At 41.3% G+C, this 18,277-nt stretch overlaps 1 protein-coding gene across 4 annotated transcripts; it reads right to left on the reverse strand.

Moving 5' to 3' along the window:
- Positions 1-312: 312 nt before the first annotated feature.
- Positions 313-18,083, reverse strand: Utp15 (UTP15 small subunit processome component). Of its 4 annotated transcripts, none has more exons than XM_021639580.2 (13): positions 17,939-18,083; positions 15,569-15,737; positions 13,852-13,944; positions 13,582-13,766; positions 12,016-12,194; positions 11,311-11,436; positions 9,284-9,419; positions 7,758-7,842; positions 6,827-6,976; positions 6,050-6,151; positions 5,046-5,179; positions 4,613-4,671; positions 313-2,739 (listed from the first exon to the last, which is right to left on the reverse strand). In XM_021639580.2, exons 2-13 carry the CDS (start codon positions 15,656-15,658, stop codon positions 2,516-2,518), a joined length of 1,563 nt encoding a protein of 520 aa, XP_021495255.1. In that variant the 5' UTR covers positions 15,659-15,737; positions 17,939-18,083; the 3' UTR covers positions 313-2,515. The 4 variants fall into 4 exon arrangements, with proteins under 4 accessions (XP_021495255.1, XP_021495258.1, XP_060241594.1 ...); XM_021639583.2 differs by having other exon boundaries at positions 15,569-15,696; positions 17,939-18,071; XM_060385611.1 differs by having other exon boundaries at positions 15,569-15,696; positions 17,580-18,071.
- Between the last annotated feature and the right edge of the window lie 194 nt (positions 18,084-18,277).

The raw sequence follows: 18,277 nt of genomic DNA on the forward strand, positions 1-18,277 counted from the left end.
AATTTTGCAACTGTTATGAACTGTAATATAATTATTTTCGAAGATAGAGGTTTGCCAAAGAGGTGGAGACCCACAGGTTGAGAACCAGTGCCCTAGATGAACAGTTTTGCTGTAAATCTGGATTTGCAGACATAGCCTGAGTCAGGTGTACCATCCCTGGCCCAAGCAACTGTAGCCTGCCAACAAATGGTTTTCGGCTTCTCAGGGGCAATTTCCTCAAAGATAAAACTATTCATGGTCATTTGTTAAAGTTAGACATATTCAAACTTTAAAAATGTTTTTAACTTGGAAGCATTCCACCGAGAAAACTACTTCATTTTAATAACCATATTCAAGGGAGTCTTTAATTAACACTTGGCAGAATTCATTTAGATTCCATCAATGGAGTTTCTGACAGTCCCATTAGACATCAATTCCTTTAGCAATTTAATAGCACAGGCATTAAAAAACTGGACTCAAAACAAGAAAACCTTCCCCTATGTTGAAATCTGAATTAACATAATAAATTAAACATAAATCACTAAGTTCTCAGCAACATTCCATTATTTTTGCATCAATGGTAAAATATAAAATGCTTCCCAACTAAAATCCACAAGTCTAAAAATTGATTAGGCATTTGACTTTGAGGCCAACATTACATTGGAACACTTCACAAAGCAAGTAAACACTTCCAAAGAACATAAAAACAACTCCTGAGCCGGGTGTGGTGGTGCACACCTTTAGTCCCAGCGCTCAGAAGGCAGAGGCATGCGGATCTCTGTGAGGCCAGTCTAGTCTACAGAGTGAGTTCTAGACAGCCATGGCTACATAGAGACCCTGTCTCAAAAAAACAAAACAAAACAAAAAAAAAAAAAAAAAAAAAAAAAAAAAAAAAACAACTCCCGAACATTTTGAGGACTGTGGAAAGACTTCCTAATCCTTTTAAGGGTTTGTTCACTATGCATTTTACACGGAGCTGCAGCCTTCTCAAATCTAAGGGAGTGAATAACTAGGGCTCTACTCAGGCCAGCCCAGTGCAGGCATGAGAAAGAACTCAAGCTTGGGGAGTTGAGTGTTAAAAGAGAATTAATGTTAGATGGATAGCTGTGCTAAGAATTAAATGAAATGAGGACCGGAAATGCCCCAGAGTGGCACAGGAGACAGCAGCTACAGCTTCAATAGAATCACAACTGCTGGTGTAAGCTCCCTCCCTGCATACCTAAGATTTAAATAAATCAACCTTCTCAACCTAAAAGTAGAGGCTCTCATTTTTGACTAGTGTTGTAACCACTCAAAGACACAAAGTCCGGGTTCTCACAAGCCACTGTACTTCCGCTCACTAAAGGACACTGGCCCCATTGCTTAGTGGTGTCCACACTAGAACCTTCTGGACCTATCCCTCTTTCTTGTGCTTTAAGGAGACCTAAATTTATAAAACTGAGATTATGAGGCAGACTCTCATTACAATATCTGTCCCCAAGGAATCCTTTAGCTCAAGATGCCGTCAGTAGACACATAACCTAGGAGGGTCACTGAAGGAAGGCAGGGGAGTAACAGCTGTGGAACTGGTGCGCTGGTCCAATTAACTGACACACCTCAGAAAGCCAAGAAAAAGAATCTCTTTATAAAAAAATATGATTTATAATGAACGTCCAGAAACCCAAATTGTAAAGCAAATTGCTGTGGTTTGATGTTCTCTGAGGTTCCGACCCACAAAGTGAAGAAGAGAGAAAAAGAAGAGCGAGTGCAGATGGAGAGTCCAGACAGAGGCCACACACACAGGACACACTCCAAACACGCGCGCGCAGGCCGAGGAAAGGCCCGCTCCTGTCACAGACCAGGAGCACGGTGGAGATGGAAGGCAGGCAGCACACTGACAGGAGGGGAGTCTGGCTGCTCAGCTCTCTCCGGGCTTTGTTCTGATTAGCAGAGACAGGCAAAACCAAAGAAAACACTGGTGGAGAGCACAGTTTGTAGGAAACGAAACAGACTTATCCCACCCCAAATATGCTTCGGGGCAACACTCTGCTCTGCCACACTTGGAAGACAGTCCCACAAGCAGCTGATGAGAGCACGGGACTCAGGACTTCAAAGACACCAGCAAGAGGGACAGACAGTTCCCGAGGCCACTGTGCACAGCAGAGGAAGTTCTGTTGTTGCTGTTTGTTCTTGGTATTTTCCAGGCCACAAGTAGAAAGCAGAATATAACCAAGGTTCTGTTCACTTGGCAGGACTCCATTTGGAACCGTCTCCGTAAGAGGCCCCACAGCTCTGAGGGGTCATCAAGGTCAGTATCAACTCATCCAAGGTTGAGAGACACTGTGACCAGTACAACTAGGATCTTCTAGCTGAAGATGCCACAAAACAAATCAATACACAGAAAATCACGTCTTGAAACAGGTACTTAATTCCTAATTCTAATTAATCCAGTCTCTTCCATAAAGCTTCTGTAAATTATCTTTTTGAGTGTTCTGAAGACTCTTTCTTCTCAGTAATTAATAAGGTGGAGCACTCCCCGTTAGGAGCTCTTGCTGTGTCACGGGGCCGACCCGCTGACTGTCTTCTCTGGAAGTTCGGCAGGCTCGTGTTCCGCCACGGAGGCGCTGTCACTCCTGGTCATGGCAGCAAACAGCATGTCCATCATCCCCAGGGTCTCCAGGAGTTCTCTTTGGTAATCAATTTCTTTCTCTACAAGTCCTTGAAGTACTATAAACTTTTTATCAACTACTGATGACTGGCCAATCACTGGCAGATATATATCTAAAAAGGGACAGAAAATACATTAACTAGAAACATTTTCTGTAAGTGAAATCAATATTTAGAAAAGGTATGGTATTAATATAATAAAGACAGTGAATACCAGTAGTTTTAATAACTCATTTGTTACTCATAAGAAGATATAACAAAAAAAAAAGATGTAACAATACATCTTATTAAATACGTTTGGAAAAGAAATAATTACACAAAATACAGAGTAGGGGGTCTTTTAAAAACTAGATGACTGGGGTCTGGGGAGGTGACTATGGATAAAGTGTTTGTAAACAGTTGTATCTGAATTTGATTCCCAGCACCCACAAAATAAAAATAAAAATAAAAATAAAATAAAAATAAAAATGAACTGAATACTTGGCATACAACTGCAATCCCAGTCTTGGGGAAGCAGAGACAGAAAGACCTCTGGGGTCTTACTGGCCACCAGCTGAGCTCAACAGCAAACTTGAGGTTCAGTTAGAGACCCTGTGTCAAAAGAACAAGTGGAAAGTGATTGAGGAAATCACCAGACATTGACATCAGGCAAGCCTGAAACAAAGTATCAGGTACAGGCCGCAGGAAGGGATGTATCACAGGAAAAGGCCCCAGGGTGCAACAGTAAATCACAGGCAGGGCCAGGTGAAATCCAGAAACACTAAACTTTAGATTTGTTTTGTTTTTGTTGTTTTTTTGAGACAAGGTTCCTCTTTGTAGCCCTGGCTGACCTGGACTCATGTAGCAGACCAGGCTGGCCTCGAATTCATAGGCATCCGCCTGCCTCTGCCTCCTGAGGGGCTAAAGGTGTGCACCAAGGCACCCAGCTTGAACTTTATTTGCAAATGAAACAAAGGACCCTAACAGAAGGACTCAGAAGCAGACAGGGTGAATTCCCCACACTGCGGCTTTAAGCAAGAAATGACAGTCGCCTTAGGAAGCACTCTAGGAGAAAAGAAAGCTGAGATTCACACCTGGAACAGAGGCTGGAGGCTAGGCCCCTGCCTGTCTTAGTTGGTTCACGCTTGTCACGGTGAGGAACATCTGATGTTACTAATCTCTTCCAGGCAAGGGGGCAGCAGCCCCTGCATTTTCTTATTTCTCAGCCACAAAGGCTTCTCCACTCTACTGGATGAAAGAGTAGCCAACTCAAAACTCCAAGTGGACGTGGGAAATGGTTGTGGCCTGGATACTACCCTCTACTTTCCACTGCAGCTGAGAACTGCCCATGGAAAACAAGAGACCAACTGCATGGGATACAACAGGCAAGGGAGCTGCAGCAGATATGGGCAAACACTGGCTTTCAATCATTACTGAAGGCTGCTTTCTTTCTCATGTGTGGTTGGCAGAGACTTCAAGCAAAGGCCCATACAAACTCAGCAGAGATATTCGTTACAAGGATATGCAAATCTCAATGGAGAAAAGCAGAGCCACTATCTCCATTACAGATGTTTATGGGAAAAGCTTTCTTAAATTGTAATTATCCTAGTCCAGTTAATTCAAATCTGCCATTCTAGCATTTTGCTAATTTTTAAGTGCACCTATAGCTCTCAGTTTTGTTTCAGGTTCTTTAATTTTTTTTTTTTAAGTGCTGAGGGTCAAACTCAGGATCCTGGGCATGCTGGACAAATGTACTGTTATTGAGCTCTCTAGCTCAACACCTCAACTCTTACAAGAATGTTGGAATGTTTAGTTTTCTGCTTGTCTGTTTGTTTTTTTATGAGACAGGGTTTCTCTGTGTAGCCCTGGCTGTCCTGGAATCGATTTGTAGACCAGGCTGGCCTTGAACTCACACAGAGAACCACTGCCTCTGCCTCCCTGAGTGCTAGGATTACAGGCGTGTGCCTCCGAACTTGGCTGGGAATGTTCACATTTTACAATTACTTACCAATGATTATTTCAGCAGCATTGATCAAAACAGGGGCAAATCTTGGCTGAGACAGGTTCCTACAAAGCAAAACTTCTGTTTAATTAATCTTGTAAGCCTCAAAAACAGAAAGAAAAAAAAATCCCTAAAACAAACATTAATTGTTGCACCAGTACTCTATAAAGAACAAACTAAAATTAGATGTTTCTCTTGGGCAGGAGAGGTGGCTCTACCGTTAAGAGCACTTATCTGTTCTTCCAGAGGTCCTGAGTTCAACTCCCAGGTGGCTCATGACCACCTATCTATACTGGGATCTGATGCCCTCTCTGACATGCTGATATACATTCAGAACACTCATATATATATATATAAAATAAATCAATATTTAAAATATAGGTCTCTCTCATTGGGTGATAATGAAGGGCATAAGCCACAAAATCCAAGCGAAGCCTACCTTATCAAAAAGTTAAGGACCCGGGTAATCTCCTTCTCATCCCGACCTGCAAGAGCGTTGGCAAGGACGCCTCTCCGACTCAGTTCCTTTATGATAGAAACTGTGACCTCTGGTGTCTTTATCACACAGCTAGGCTGGAAAAATGTGCAGAGTCAGTACAGCCAAGAAGACTGACAAGAAAAAGACCACTATCCTGCAATAAACTACCAAGCTTCTCTCCACAATCCCAAGTCAGACCCTCACTACAATGGTTCTCCACATGCCTTTTCCCCTGACTTTAAATACAGGTCTCACTTTGCAGCCTTAGCTGGCCTTGAACTTTACTGTACCCCAATGACCTCACACTTGTGATCTGTCTGCCTCAGCATCCCAAATGCTAGGATTAGCCACAACACCAAAGACTAAAATGATTATTACTTGCTTTTCACCAGCTAGGCAAGGCAGCATATATTAATCCCAGTACTCGGAGGCAAAGACAGGAAGATCCTGGGGCCCACTGGCCAGCCATTCCAGCAGCCCCATAACAGGCCCTGTCCTGAGTAGACTTTCTATCTCCTGGACACAAGCCAAGGTCATCTGGGAAGAGGGAACTTCAGTTGAAACCTGCCTCCATTATACTGGCTTATGAACAGGTCTATGGGACACTTCCTTGATGTGGGGGCCCAGGTCACTGTGGGTGGTGCCACCCCTGGCAGGTGGTGGTTCTGGGTTGTACAAGAAAGCAGGCTGGGCACGCCATGCAGGGCAAGGCAGGGAGCAGTGTTCCTCCATGGTTTCTTCTTCAGTTCCTGCTTCCAGGTATGTGCCTTGAGCTCCTGGCCTGGCTTCCGACCTCACGATAATCTATGTAAGCTGTAAACTGAAAACCCTTTTTCTCCCTAAGCGGCTCTGAACATGGTCTTTACACAGCAACGAAAAGCAAACTAAGAGAGAATACATGCGCGCTGCCACACACACACAAACAAAGCTTAAAAGTTAAGTGGAAAAAAATGCTTCTCACTCACCTCAAGGACTCTGTCAAGTGCCTTTGAGATCCGAAAACTTTTCAGATCCCTGTCATACCATTCTAGGTGTTTCTTTGCTGGCCTATTGATCATGATGTCATCCTGAATGAAAAACGATGATTTATAGAGGAAGAAAATTAGCATCTATATAATTCCATTAAAAATAAATGTTTTCATAATTAAGTGATACATTTTAAAGTCAGGATGCTTTTACACTACACAACAAATAATGTTCCCATGTTCATATGCCAAATGACACACTCTGCTCTCTTAATGTGCTTACACTTACGATTTTAACTTATATATATGCAAGTGTTTCTTACTGTGAGTACAATTACAAAAAAAGAATAAGGCAGGCAGTCTCACTGCATAGAAAGATGTGGAAACAAACCAGAGAGACTAAAATCTAACCTTCACCCCTCTGATGTACTCCTGGGCCAGTAAAACTTTATAACTCAGGCCCCTCCGACCCTAGGGAGACCTTACAGGCTTGTGCCGTTTAGAGGACCAAATCAGATAGTGGGTGACAGATACTATTTTGAAAATGGAAAAGTACTATATTATTTCATGATTCAGGGTGTTAAGTAAATAGTCCGTGTTGCTCATTATTCTTCAATAATATACTATAGCTATCTGGAACCAACCTTGATGGGGGGAGGGCAAGAAACAAAATAAATATACATATTATGTGAATCATACTTTGCAGGAAATTCCAGGAACAGGTGGAATTGGTCCTTCCAAATGTTACATTTTAAAAATGACAAAAGACATAATTACCCGTTGCTTCATGTAAAATTTCCCTTTAATAAAGGTTCGATATGCAGGCTTTCTTCTCCTTGTAAGAGACTCCTTCTTTGCTTCAGATTTCCGGTGTTTAACGCTCAGTATTCCATTGGTCATTCCTACAACTATCGTCTCATCTTCATGCTAATCAGAAAAAACAATATTTTTAACCAACATTTTATAGTACCTTTAACTCAGAACAGCGTTTACATCATGTCTGCTACCTACCTTGTTACCCACAGGTCCATTCGATAAAGACACTCCTGACAATGATCTCATCTAGAATGCTATAGCAAAAAATCACCTTTTTCTCCAGGGTACCACTATCTGACAGACCTTCTTATCCTCGTTCAGCATTGCCAATGAAGTGTGTGTGACGGTAACACTGATGACAGCTGATCATGCTAAGAAGATGCTAATGGCATGCTGACAAGTTTCAAAGTAACTTCTATGTTTTCTGAATACAAAAAGGACTAGCAGGCTCCCCACAATGTCTTCTTTTTATTTTTTCTCTCTGGGTTGAGATTTCCATTTAACATATTCAAATATCCTCTTGGTGAAATGTGGCTCCTTGTGAAACCTGACAGTAACTATTCCAGAAAGCACAGTGCTCACTCTGCTGCTCCTGCCCTCTCGACCTTTTCTGAAGACAAACTGCCTTTCTCAAGTTCTGTAACACCCTTCAGTTTGTTGAAGGAAGAAGTAAAAACTTCCTAGTCCAGCCTAGGTGTCAGCATTAACAGCAGTCAGGGCCACCAAGTAGGAATTCATGTAGTTACCAAAAAACATCACATCCTAGCAACTATCTTGACTCAAACAGCTAACGGGCCTTATTTAAGTCCAAAGATAAACCCCAAAACATTCCGCTTTACTTTTACATCATAGCAAGGTTTGTAACAACTTGAAAAGAGGTGAAATTACTTACAGAAAGTGCCAGACTCAAGATTGAAGCTGCGTAGTCAAAGCTGTGGACGACTTTATAGGAAGTGGTGCTGTAGACTTTAACTTTTCTAGTGGAAGAAAGAAAGCTCTGTCAGGTAAAATATGAGGTTTCTGTTTTTAGCAAACTACAAGAAGATAGAGTTTACACAGTCCAGAGAAAACACTGAAAACATATTAACTATGAAGCACTTCATCACTGAGTTTCTTGAAAAACTATGTTCTAGCACTAACCAGGTGTGAATAAAGACTGACTGTGCATTTATGAAAAACACCAAAAGACGGACTGTGAACCAACGTCATCTGAAGGTAAAACGGGAGTGAGAGCAAAGCATCGAGGAGTATACACAGTAAGCCACAGCAGGGCTTCCCAGCCCAGCAGAGCCCTCCCCTGGGGTACAACAGCAGCAGCCCTGACCTCCATCCCTGCCCAGCAACAACACTACAAGTCTTTCTATAAAAGCAGGGAGGAAATGACAGCCTACACACCAAACAACTAACAGTAAGAAGTAAGTTCTACACCCTGTCAGTACTGGCTGCATGTGGCTACTGAGCCCTTGCCATGTACCTTCAGAAAACTACAGACACTTTTATAAAATATTATATTATGGTGTACATTTTAGAGACAAAATTCATTTCTAGTATCTTACTAAGTAAACTGATTACATGTTGAAATGACAACTTGTATATTATACTTTATTTTTATGTTAGATAATGGACTATTTAAATGTGTTACTAAAAGCAATTTTTAGTTTTTTAACATCTTTTAATGCAGTTACTAAAGCATTTAAAATTACACATGCAGCCTGTACTATGAGTTTAGTTGACAACAGTTTTAGAACATCAAAAGTACCATACTTGACTATTTAAATAACTCTTCAGTACTGGCGATGGAGCTAAGGGCCTTGAACATGCTAAGTAAGCACTCTAGCCACTGGGCTATGGCCTCGGTGTTCTAAAAATCTATTTCAATCATAGTACTTGCACCACATTAATGCAAGAAATAGCCATAGGAGGTTTTAATGATTTTTTTGCTTGTTTTGTTTTTGAGACAGGATCTTTCTATAGGCCTAGCTGTCCTGTAACTCACTATGTAGATCAAGCTGGCCTCTGGCTCCCAAGTGCTAGGATTAAAGAATAGGGCAACAGTCACAGATGAGGTTTTAAATTTTAAAGAATGTTTAAAATTTTAAAGAACGAAATATATCTTCAGAATAAAATTTTCAAAACATGTATGTTTAGGAAAAGTGACTTTAAAAGAAACTACAGGAAAAATAGTCTATTTCAAAAGACCAGTGTTTAAGTGTACAAGGTAAAACAAAGAGATAAATTATTTCTGGGGAAAAACAAGTAGTTATATATAAATAAAAAGTCAAACTATTCCAAATCAATACATTTTTTTATCCTCTGTGAAAACCACTAGAACATCTTTTATTACAAATATTGCTAAAATAACTCAATTTCTCAAGTAGAAAATGCTAACAATGATGAAAAAGAAAAAGAGAATGCTACCTATCCAGTGAGCCGGAGAGTAACCTCTGTCCAGAGCTGCTCAGACACAAACATGTCACAGTTTTGTGATGATTTTTCAAAGACACAAGCAACTGTCCTCCTTTTAGCATGTCCCAGACTTTAACGTAACGGCCTCCTGTGGAAAGAAATGACCACTCCTTTGGTATTCTGCCTATCTGCTCACAGTGATGAGGATCTGGGAAGCACTCCTCTCTGTAGCTCCACAGTGTGGCTGCTGAGTGAGGCTTCCCTTAATGCTGGCTCCACCCACCACTGCCTGAGTGCCCCTTAGGAGCCCTCACTCAATGGCTGTTACCACGACTAAGTTGCTGCTTATTTTAGGTACAGCAAAACAAACAGGGAACTGAAAATATTTTAAAAGAGTATAATGAATTTGCTGAAAGAAATGCTGAGCCTGCAAGATGGCTCAGTAGGTAAAGGTGCTTCCCACCAAGCTTGAAGCCTTAATCCCTGGAGGGGCCGGCTGACTCCTTAAAGTTGCCTTTTGAACCCCACCCATGCACATATGCATGTGTGCAAGAGGGCAAGCGCATGCACACATACATATTTTAAAAAATGTAAGGAATACTGTACAGCTATGGAAATCAATAATGTAGATACTGTTTCCTATAAATCTTATATGCCCCTGCAAAGCAAAATGACTTCCCAGTAATTTTACTCTAAGAATCAGGAAGATCCTTAATAGATAATTTAATCCTATGATTGAAAGAATGTATTTTTAGGAGCTAGAGAAATGGCTCGGCAGTTAAAAGCACTTGCTGCTCTTGCACAGGACCTGGGTTCAGTTCCCAGCACCCACATGGTAACTCACAACCATGCATAAATCGAGTCCCAGAGGACCTGACACCCTCTTCTGCCCTTCGAAGTCACCAAATAATATGGTACACAGACATACATGCAGGTGGACCACCTATACACATGAAATAAATTACAAATGTTTTCAAGAAAACACCAAGTAAAAGTCTAAGAAGAGTGCATGGGAGAATGACATTCTCATCTGACCTGTTTGAGACCCTGGGCCAACGCTCAACTCACAATGTCCTTCCCATGTGAGTGTGGCACTTAGGAGAAGGGTCAGTTTGCAGTGCCTCATCTAACACAACTCCCCCTTCTCCAGGCACAGGGGTATTAAGGGCCTGTCTGAGGGCACACGAGCAGCTGATGGCAGAGCAGACATCAGCGGACAGATTTCCACCCTCCCCATTCTACTTGGTTCCATTTCTACTTCTCAAAACAACCAGACAGAGAGACCAACAATGACATAAAAAATTAAATAAAATAGATATCAAAAAATGTACAAAAGATTTAAAGAAAAATAAAACTGTAAAGCTACAGAGTGCCAACAAAATATATTCTTCTGATAACAACAATTTCACTTTATTGACAAATGAAAAGTCAAACTACTTCTTCCATTATTATTCCAAAAACTCATTCCAGTAAACACATTCATACACCTTAACTCCACTTTGATGGAAATTCATGGAGGACTATTTAATTCTACATTATGTCCTCTCCAGCATATGTGCTGTTTGCTAGACAGGAGCTTGTCAAGAGAAAGGAGACCAACATGACTCCTGAGAAGACTGCCAGAGCTACCCAGTTTTCTTAGCTGGAATAACAGAAGGGGACTCAGCAGACTTCTGCATCAGATGGGGCATGCACACAATCTCTTAAGGTCTCACGTTCTAGGACTTCAGGCCTGCCACTCACCATGTTGCCTTAGACCAACTAAATGATGCTTTCATTTATTTACTTAACTGTAAAATAGACCTCTAACTACCTGGAAGGACTGTCTAAGGCATTAGAGACATGCAAACAGCAGTGCAGGGTCAGTGCAGGTCACACACAGTCAAGGCCAACTACTGGCTCACCCCACTTAACACCTGAGCAGAAACTCGGATATGTGATTCAGGCAAACAGCAACAGTTTACAAATGGCAACTGATGGGAAAACCTGATCTATGTGAGACCAACAATGGTGGTGAAAGCCATTTTGAGAAGCAGTACCTGCAGACACTAGGAGTCCTCCGGAGGGGAAAAGCAGGGCGCTCTCCACAGGCTGCCCATGCTCCACACACAGCACGCTTTTACTCGTCCGGGCGTCAAACATCCTCACGGTGTGATCATAGGACCCTGAAATGCCATCGTTTACATTATGTGAATTTTGCTCTTTAACACAATGAAAACTTTGTCTATCCACACATGATGATTACAAGGAGAAAAACATGAGATATTCTGAAAAGGCACACATTCGTAAGTCAGTACGCCCAAGCCTTCTGCTCCTACTGTTTCTGAAGCAAAGTAAACTACACAGAATGTAACCAGCTCAGACCTTCAGACTCCTGGCACCATGTCATCGCCTGAGAATCTGTATAGGCACCCACACAAACTGAGCTGCACCTAGAGTCTGCAGCTGCTGCAGCTCTGATAACCAGGGTACATAATCAGGGAACCTGATATCTATTTCAAGACAGCCTGAAGAAATTCTCAAACACATTTAGAAAACAACAAAACCCACTACTATGAGGGGGAAAAAAGCTGACTTTAATTAAAACCATATTATTTTATTTTTTGATGATGATGGGAACCCAGGGTCTCATACATACCAGGCCAGTGCTCTACCACTGACCCCCACCCCCGGCTCCAATAACAAACATTTAAAGCCCTCCATCCCAAAAGAATCCACAGATGACGTGGAAAGAGATCACCAACCTGTTACAAAAAGGTCTGGGTTTAGTTTGCTAGCACAGCCACACCTCACATAATCAGAATGCTCTTTGAACGTCAGAATTTCCTTGGAGTTTGGAATATCCCATAATTTAACTGTATAATCATCAGCTCCAGAGACCACATGATATCTGTCTGCTGTAAAATCTACTGTATGAACTGCTCTGCAAGATCAAAAGTCAAAAGATTATAAACCAAGGGAAAAACTGTATTGCTCACATCTTCTAACATAAAATGTTCCTTCCTAAATTTACACAAAACAAAACAAAAAACCTCAGGCCAGCATGATGGCTCACTGGATAAAGGCACCTGCTGCCAAGCCTGATGCCCCAAGTTTTATCTCTGGAATCTACATGGTGAAAGGAGAGAACCAACTCTTGAATGTTGTCCTCTGACTTCCACATACTGCATGGATGTACATACCCAAACACACATACAAACAATAAGTAAATAAATACTCAACTTCAGAAAATAGAAAATGTTTGTGGAAGAAAAAATAAAAGGGAAAACCTTTAAAATAGGTATTTATCCTTAAGCTGATCTGAAATGTTGTTACTATTGGGTTAGCAAAAATATTAAGTAACATCCTTACAATTATATTTTCTAGAATGCTAGTAATTAATGAAATTAAGTTCCAAATGCTGTAACAAAAAAGTAATTTTAGAAGTTTTTATTTTTTCACTTGCTATATTTTCTAGAATGCTAGTAATTAATGAAATTAAGTTCTAAATGTTATAATAAAAGTTTTTATCTATTTACATTTTTACTTATTTTATGGGTATGGCATTTTATCTGCTGATGTGTGTCTATCACTACACGCATGCCTGGTACCCTCAGATGTCCTGGGACTGGGCTCACAGACGGCTGTGGAGCACCATCCCTGCTGGGAACTGCACCTCTTGCTCTTCACCACTGAGCCATCTCTCCAGCTCTACACAGGCACTTTTGGAAAAAAACTAACAAAGAGCTCTTTCAAGGACTTCATTCAGAAAGACTTGCCACACAGTAGAATCTCATTAAAAGAGTTTCTGCTTTGAGTGTTTCAGTGATGTGTATAAACATCTTAACAGTTTCCAATTAAAAACAAACACTGATATGTTAAATCAGCAGCAGATTTTCAGCAATGACTTTAGTAACCCTGAAACAAAAGTTGGAAAACTGAATCTATCCAAGGGCAAATATCACAAATCAAAGAAAAGAAAGCCAGTGCGACTTCAGTATGAGAGAAGCTGAGAGAGCTGGGCCTGAGGAACCCTCAGGAGAGCCATAAGGCCGCCTTGAGGCCAGTAGGGTCACCTACTCAACTGGGCACATCCCACCGAAGCTCTCCTAGACAACCAGACACTTTTTACATCACACGTGATTCCAGAGAATCAAAAAGCTCTGTAAACTGGAAGGTGGAACACAGGTTAGGTTCTTTGAGAACAACAGAAAACAAAGTGTATACAGGAATAATCTCACAACTAATAGGTGTTCATAAAAAGCAGAGAGCTAGAGCTCTCGACAGAAACACAACACATTAAAACAAAAACACATCAAACTGGCTCTTACTTTGTGTGGCCTTCAAACTGCCTGAGGGGCGCCCTCCCACTTATGTCAAAAAGTTGAACTACACCATCTTCACTGCCAGCGACAAGCAATTGACCATCCTGTCGAAAGGTAGCACAGTAGGCTGTATCCTTAAAACGGGAAAAAGTTTTTACAGGTTCTTGAGAGTACCGGCCATAAATGTGAATCTGTAAGATAAAAAACCAGTATTTCACTAGGTGGCTCAGCAGTACACCCTGTGACAAGAACAAAGACGTTCACCTTTATACTTACTCTTGAAGAAGCTGTGACAGCGTAGTTATATGGAGGCTGAGGAGAAAAGTCTACTTTGGACACTGCACCAAATTCCTTAATCTGAACAGGGGTCTTAATGAAAAACAAGAGAGTATTGGCAGAGTTAAAAAGTGAGCATCCTTAAGCATTATGCCATTTCCTACAATGTTTCCTTTTGTCCTCAGTACTCATTAGTAGGTTGTATTTACATGGAAATATGAGGGAAAAGAGGAAAGAGAAAGGGTAAAGCAAAATACAGTCCATCCCCCAGACTATCCCTGTTGACAATACAGAAAATAAGCACAGCTGGAAAGGCACACCCCATTGTCCCTTCAGCGGCTGGCTTTACTCTGAGTCCCAACAAGAAGAAAAGGTACGCCTATACTAGCATCCATTCCACCATGACTCTAAAGAAAAGATGATCCGACAATGTAAACAGGTCTACATCTGTTTTCCGCAACTAAGCCACCTTAGCAATTGTTGCATATAACCAATAAATTTACCATCCATGTTCATAAAGTTACTTCATAATTTATTGAACCAATTCACATCTAATGGACATATTTTTCAAGAATTCCAATATTCCATTAAATACGTCAGTTAACACTTTCACGTCTTAGCAAATTCTTGAAAGTTATGTTTTGTTTCAAGTGATGAGTACAAGGCCAAAAGAAATATGCTTTTAAAAAAAATCGTTGATACTGTCAATTTCCTTCCTCAATTTTTTTTCATTTACGTCAATATAACAGAAAAAAAGTATATAAACTGTGCTTTTTTTTTTATCTTATTCATTTGTATCTATGTGTTTGTGTGTATCTCCATGTCTAAATGTGTGTGAAATGCCTGCTGAGGCCTGAAAAAGGTACTAGATTCTCTGGAACTGGAGCTAAAGGCAATTGTAAGCTGCCCAATGTGGGAGCTGGGGAACTGAACCAGGTCCTCTAGAGGTTAAGAGCACTGTCTGCTCTTCCAAAGGTCCTGAGTTCAATTACCAGCAACCACATGGTGGCTCATAATCCAGTGTGTAGGCAGAGGACTGTATAAATTATAAATAATACATAAATCTAGAAAGAAAGAAAGAAAGAAAGAAAGAAAGAAAGATAAATAGATAGAAAGAAAGAAAAGCAGCAAGTGTCTTAATTTTATGTAGCTGAGATTCCCCTTAAACTCCCGGAGTGCCTGAAGATGACCCGGAACTTAACATCTGCCTCCACTGCTCAAGTGCGAGATTACGGGCATGTACCACTAGATAGATTTGTGTAAAGGTTCAAGACTGAACCCAGGGTCTCATGCACGCCAGGCAAGCACTCTGCCAACTGAGCTACATCCGTTTTAATTGGTGAGTAAAGCTCAGTCTCTTTTTATATCTCATTTTCCATAAACCTCCTAATTCCAAACTATTTCCAGCTTTCTAGTTTTCAATGTTAAAATATATATATTAATCATTGTAAGCATTATTAGGTATACAGAAAAGCTAATTTCAGAGTAGGAAAATGCAAGTCTTCCTGCATATAGGATACAAGTTTTCTAGTTTCAGTTGCCATCACACGTGCTCTGTGTTAAGCATCTACATGGTAACATAATGAAGTAGTGTAGGCTTTCACATGAAAGTCCAAGAAGAGACAGGTAACAAACCATTAGTTTCAGTTAATGGTTCTAACATAAATGAATAGACATGTCCAAATTCCCTCCTCCCTCATTTCCTCTCATCATTTACCTTATAGTTGTTCCAGTACAGAGTGTCTTGGGTGATTTTCTCACCAAGTACAGGATACGTCTGAATTGCTACAGGTTTATAACCAGCCATGGTTCCATATACTTGCACTGCTGTCCAGGGTCAATAATCTGAAACCAATTTCAGAATAACTGCAACGACTGCCTTACGTCTGAAAAAGAAACAAACTTTAAAGCACATCCTCTTTATAAACTTTTACATACAGGTATGATTTTCATTCCACTTTCCTTCAAAAGGCTGTGACCAATAAAACCGTTTCATTGAAATCCCAGAAGAGACACTTGAAGAATACAGATCTGGCGTAGCATATTGCACAGTCTGTGCATACAGGCTGTACATGTATGTCCTTAAACCTCCTAGAACTGGCTGCAACACTTGAGAATAAATATGACTCAACCTTCCAGTAGCTGAACCAGAAAAGCATGCAGGGCTAGAATATTTGTTTTCTTGAATAAGAAAATAATATAGAACTAGAAATACAAAGTTATCTCTATAGACTTAACTTCCTAAAAGACAAAAGGCGCCAAGAAGAAAGGAGCACAAAGTTAATATTTTAACATAGAAGTTTACAATGAAATTAGAAATAATGTTCTGACCTAAGACATATTAAACTGTTGGAAAGAAACTGAAATAGAGGAAACCTAAAGTGGCAGAATAAGAAAAAAAAGTTAATTAAAGCTCTTAACATGTAATGAGATAAAAAACCTCTTCCCAGAAGCTTTCAACTCAAGACAGTCAATGATTCCAGGGATGGGACTCTCCATCTATTCTGAAAAGCCTGCAAAGATGACATTATACCATAAAACATATTCTAACTGCTATTATGATGAAGCAAATCAAGATTCAAGGGAGAAACTTTGCTTTTCAAACACCTAAAATACGCAAAGTACTGGGAATACAAGCGCAATAAACAGACGTGATCTATAATTTCAAATAATCAAAATGATTGAGTCTATTAGGAATCTAGGCTCAGCTTTCCTTCTCATTCCTAAGACTCAGAGAAGTATCAAAACTTTATCTGTCAAATATTTCTTTGTATGCAAGTGTGTGTGTGCCAGAGACACTCTTTCTCTTTGGTGTGACATCTTATTTTCTCGGACAGGATAAGGCCTCTCATTAAACATGAAACTCACCAACTGTCAATAATGCCTAACTAGTGAGCCTGACTAGTAAGCCTGGGGTGTCTTTCTGCCTCTGACTCCCAACACTTGGATTATAGGCACACTTGTCCAAGCTCCCCTTTCCACCTCAGTGCCGGAGATTTTGGTCCTCTATATCCGCCAAGACATCTTCCCAGCCCTTAACCTTTCACATATTTCTAAACTTTAAGTCTACTTAACTCTAGTTCAATTACCTTAACCTCTGTCGTTTTGACTACTGAAATAAAAGCAATACCATTTGAAAATCTACCTGGACTCCCACATCCACCTTCCAAATAGTTAACAATGTTGCTACAAAACTCAGCATTGCCCTGAAAACGAAGTCTTAGCGCCTTAGCATGCAAGGTCCGCTTTGCCCTGGCCCATAAGATTCACCTCTTGCTATTACCAACTGTTTGTAGCTCACGAAATAAAGAATCCTACTCATTCTTGCTTCTACATGGGCTCTCGGCCAGAAATGCCCTTTCTCCATCTACTTCCTATTTAAAGTCACCACAGGAAGTCACACTGTCCCTCAGAAATCTCTCCTATGCTCTTATTTGCCTCTATTTCTGCCACTGCACACTATTACACTGCATTGTAATAACCTCCTTTTCCAGGTAAACTGAACAATACATTGGAAGTATTTGTTTGCTCAAATAATGACCTTAAAAAAAAAAAAAGGAAAGGAAACATCATGAAAATTCTTACAGTTAAATCAAAACCAATACTAGTTTATAATAAGAACAATGCTATGCTGTTCACAAATACTTTCCATCAAGGGCCAGATAGTAAGTATTTTAGGCTTGGCCAACCAACAGGCAAACTAGAAGTCATTCTATCGTTAATTCTACCTGGAAAGAGTGTGCCATTTCAGCGGGGTCTCTAAGCATAACGTGACACGATGGGCATAAAAGGAGTAGAGCGGAGTGTGGAGGGAGACGAATACCCGGCCATACTTGCATCATTAAGCCAGAATTCTGTCCTTGGCCTTGGAGAAGAGCGGATTGCTCCAGGGGCTGACAGCAGTGGCTAGGAAAGCGACTACAAAGGAGCAAAGCCTGGGTCGAAATTAAATCGCAAGGACCCTCGGAGGCAGGTAAGTTCAGTGATCAGCCTGGGAAGCCCCAGAGCAACAGGTCCAGCATGTGTCAGAGTTCACAGTGAGGCCTGAGCAGAGCCTGGGCCGCCACCGGGAGCCGCCATCGCCTACCTCCGCGGGGCCCCGAGGGTCCGCCGAGGCACCCGATTCCCAGGACGACTCCCCAGACCTCGCCAGCTCGCTACAAGCGGACCTCTCTGAAGCACTTGCTCAAAATCACGCGGACACTCCAGTAGCCGGAAACGCGGAGGCGCAGGGGAGCGTCGCTGGGAGATGACGTGTGGCGCATGTGCAGGAACAGCACGCAACCAGAAACTACGGGAAAGCGCCGGGGTGGACGCAGCCGTCGGGGGTGGGGGGCCTCGGGCCTTCTGGTGACCCGGAATTCGGTGACCCTTCGTTCTCCGAGGGCTTGGGCTGCGGAGCGCTGGGAAATCAAAAGGAAAGCCC

This window comes from Meriones unguiculatus, chromosome 6 (genome assembly GCF_030254825.1).
Source record: "Meriones unguiculatus strain TT.TT164.6M chromosome 6, Bangor_MerUng_6.1, whole genome shotgun sequence".
Lineage (NCBI taxonomy): Eukaryota > Metazoa > Chordata > Mammalia > Rodentia > Muridae > Meriones > Meriones unguiculatus.

Bases quoted from the DNA above. Each gene is read 5' to 3' on its own strand.
- Utp15 (XM_021639580.2), bottom strand. From the start codon at position 15,658: ATGGCTGGTTATAAACCTGTAGCAATTCAGACGTATCCTGTACTTGGT. The intron at 12,195-13,581 runs GTAAGAGCCAGT...TTGATCTTGCAG, and splicing joins CAGTTTGAAGGCCACACAAA to AGCAGTTCATACAGTAGATT. The intron at 6,152-6,826 runs GTAATTATGTCT...TTTTTCATTCAG, and splicing joins AATTTTACATGAAGCAACGG to GATGACATCATGATCAATAG.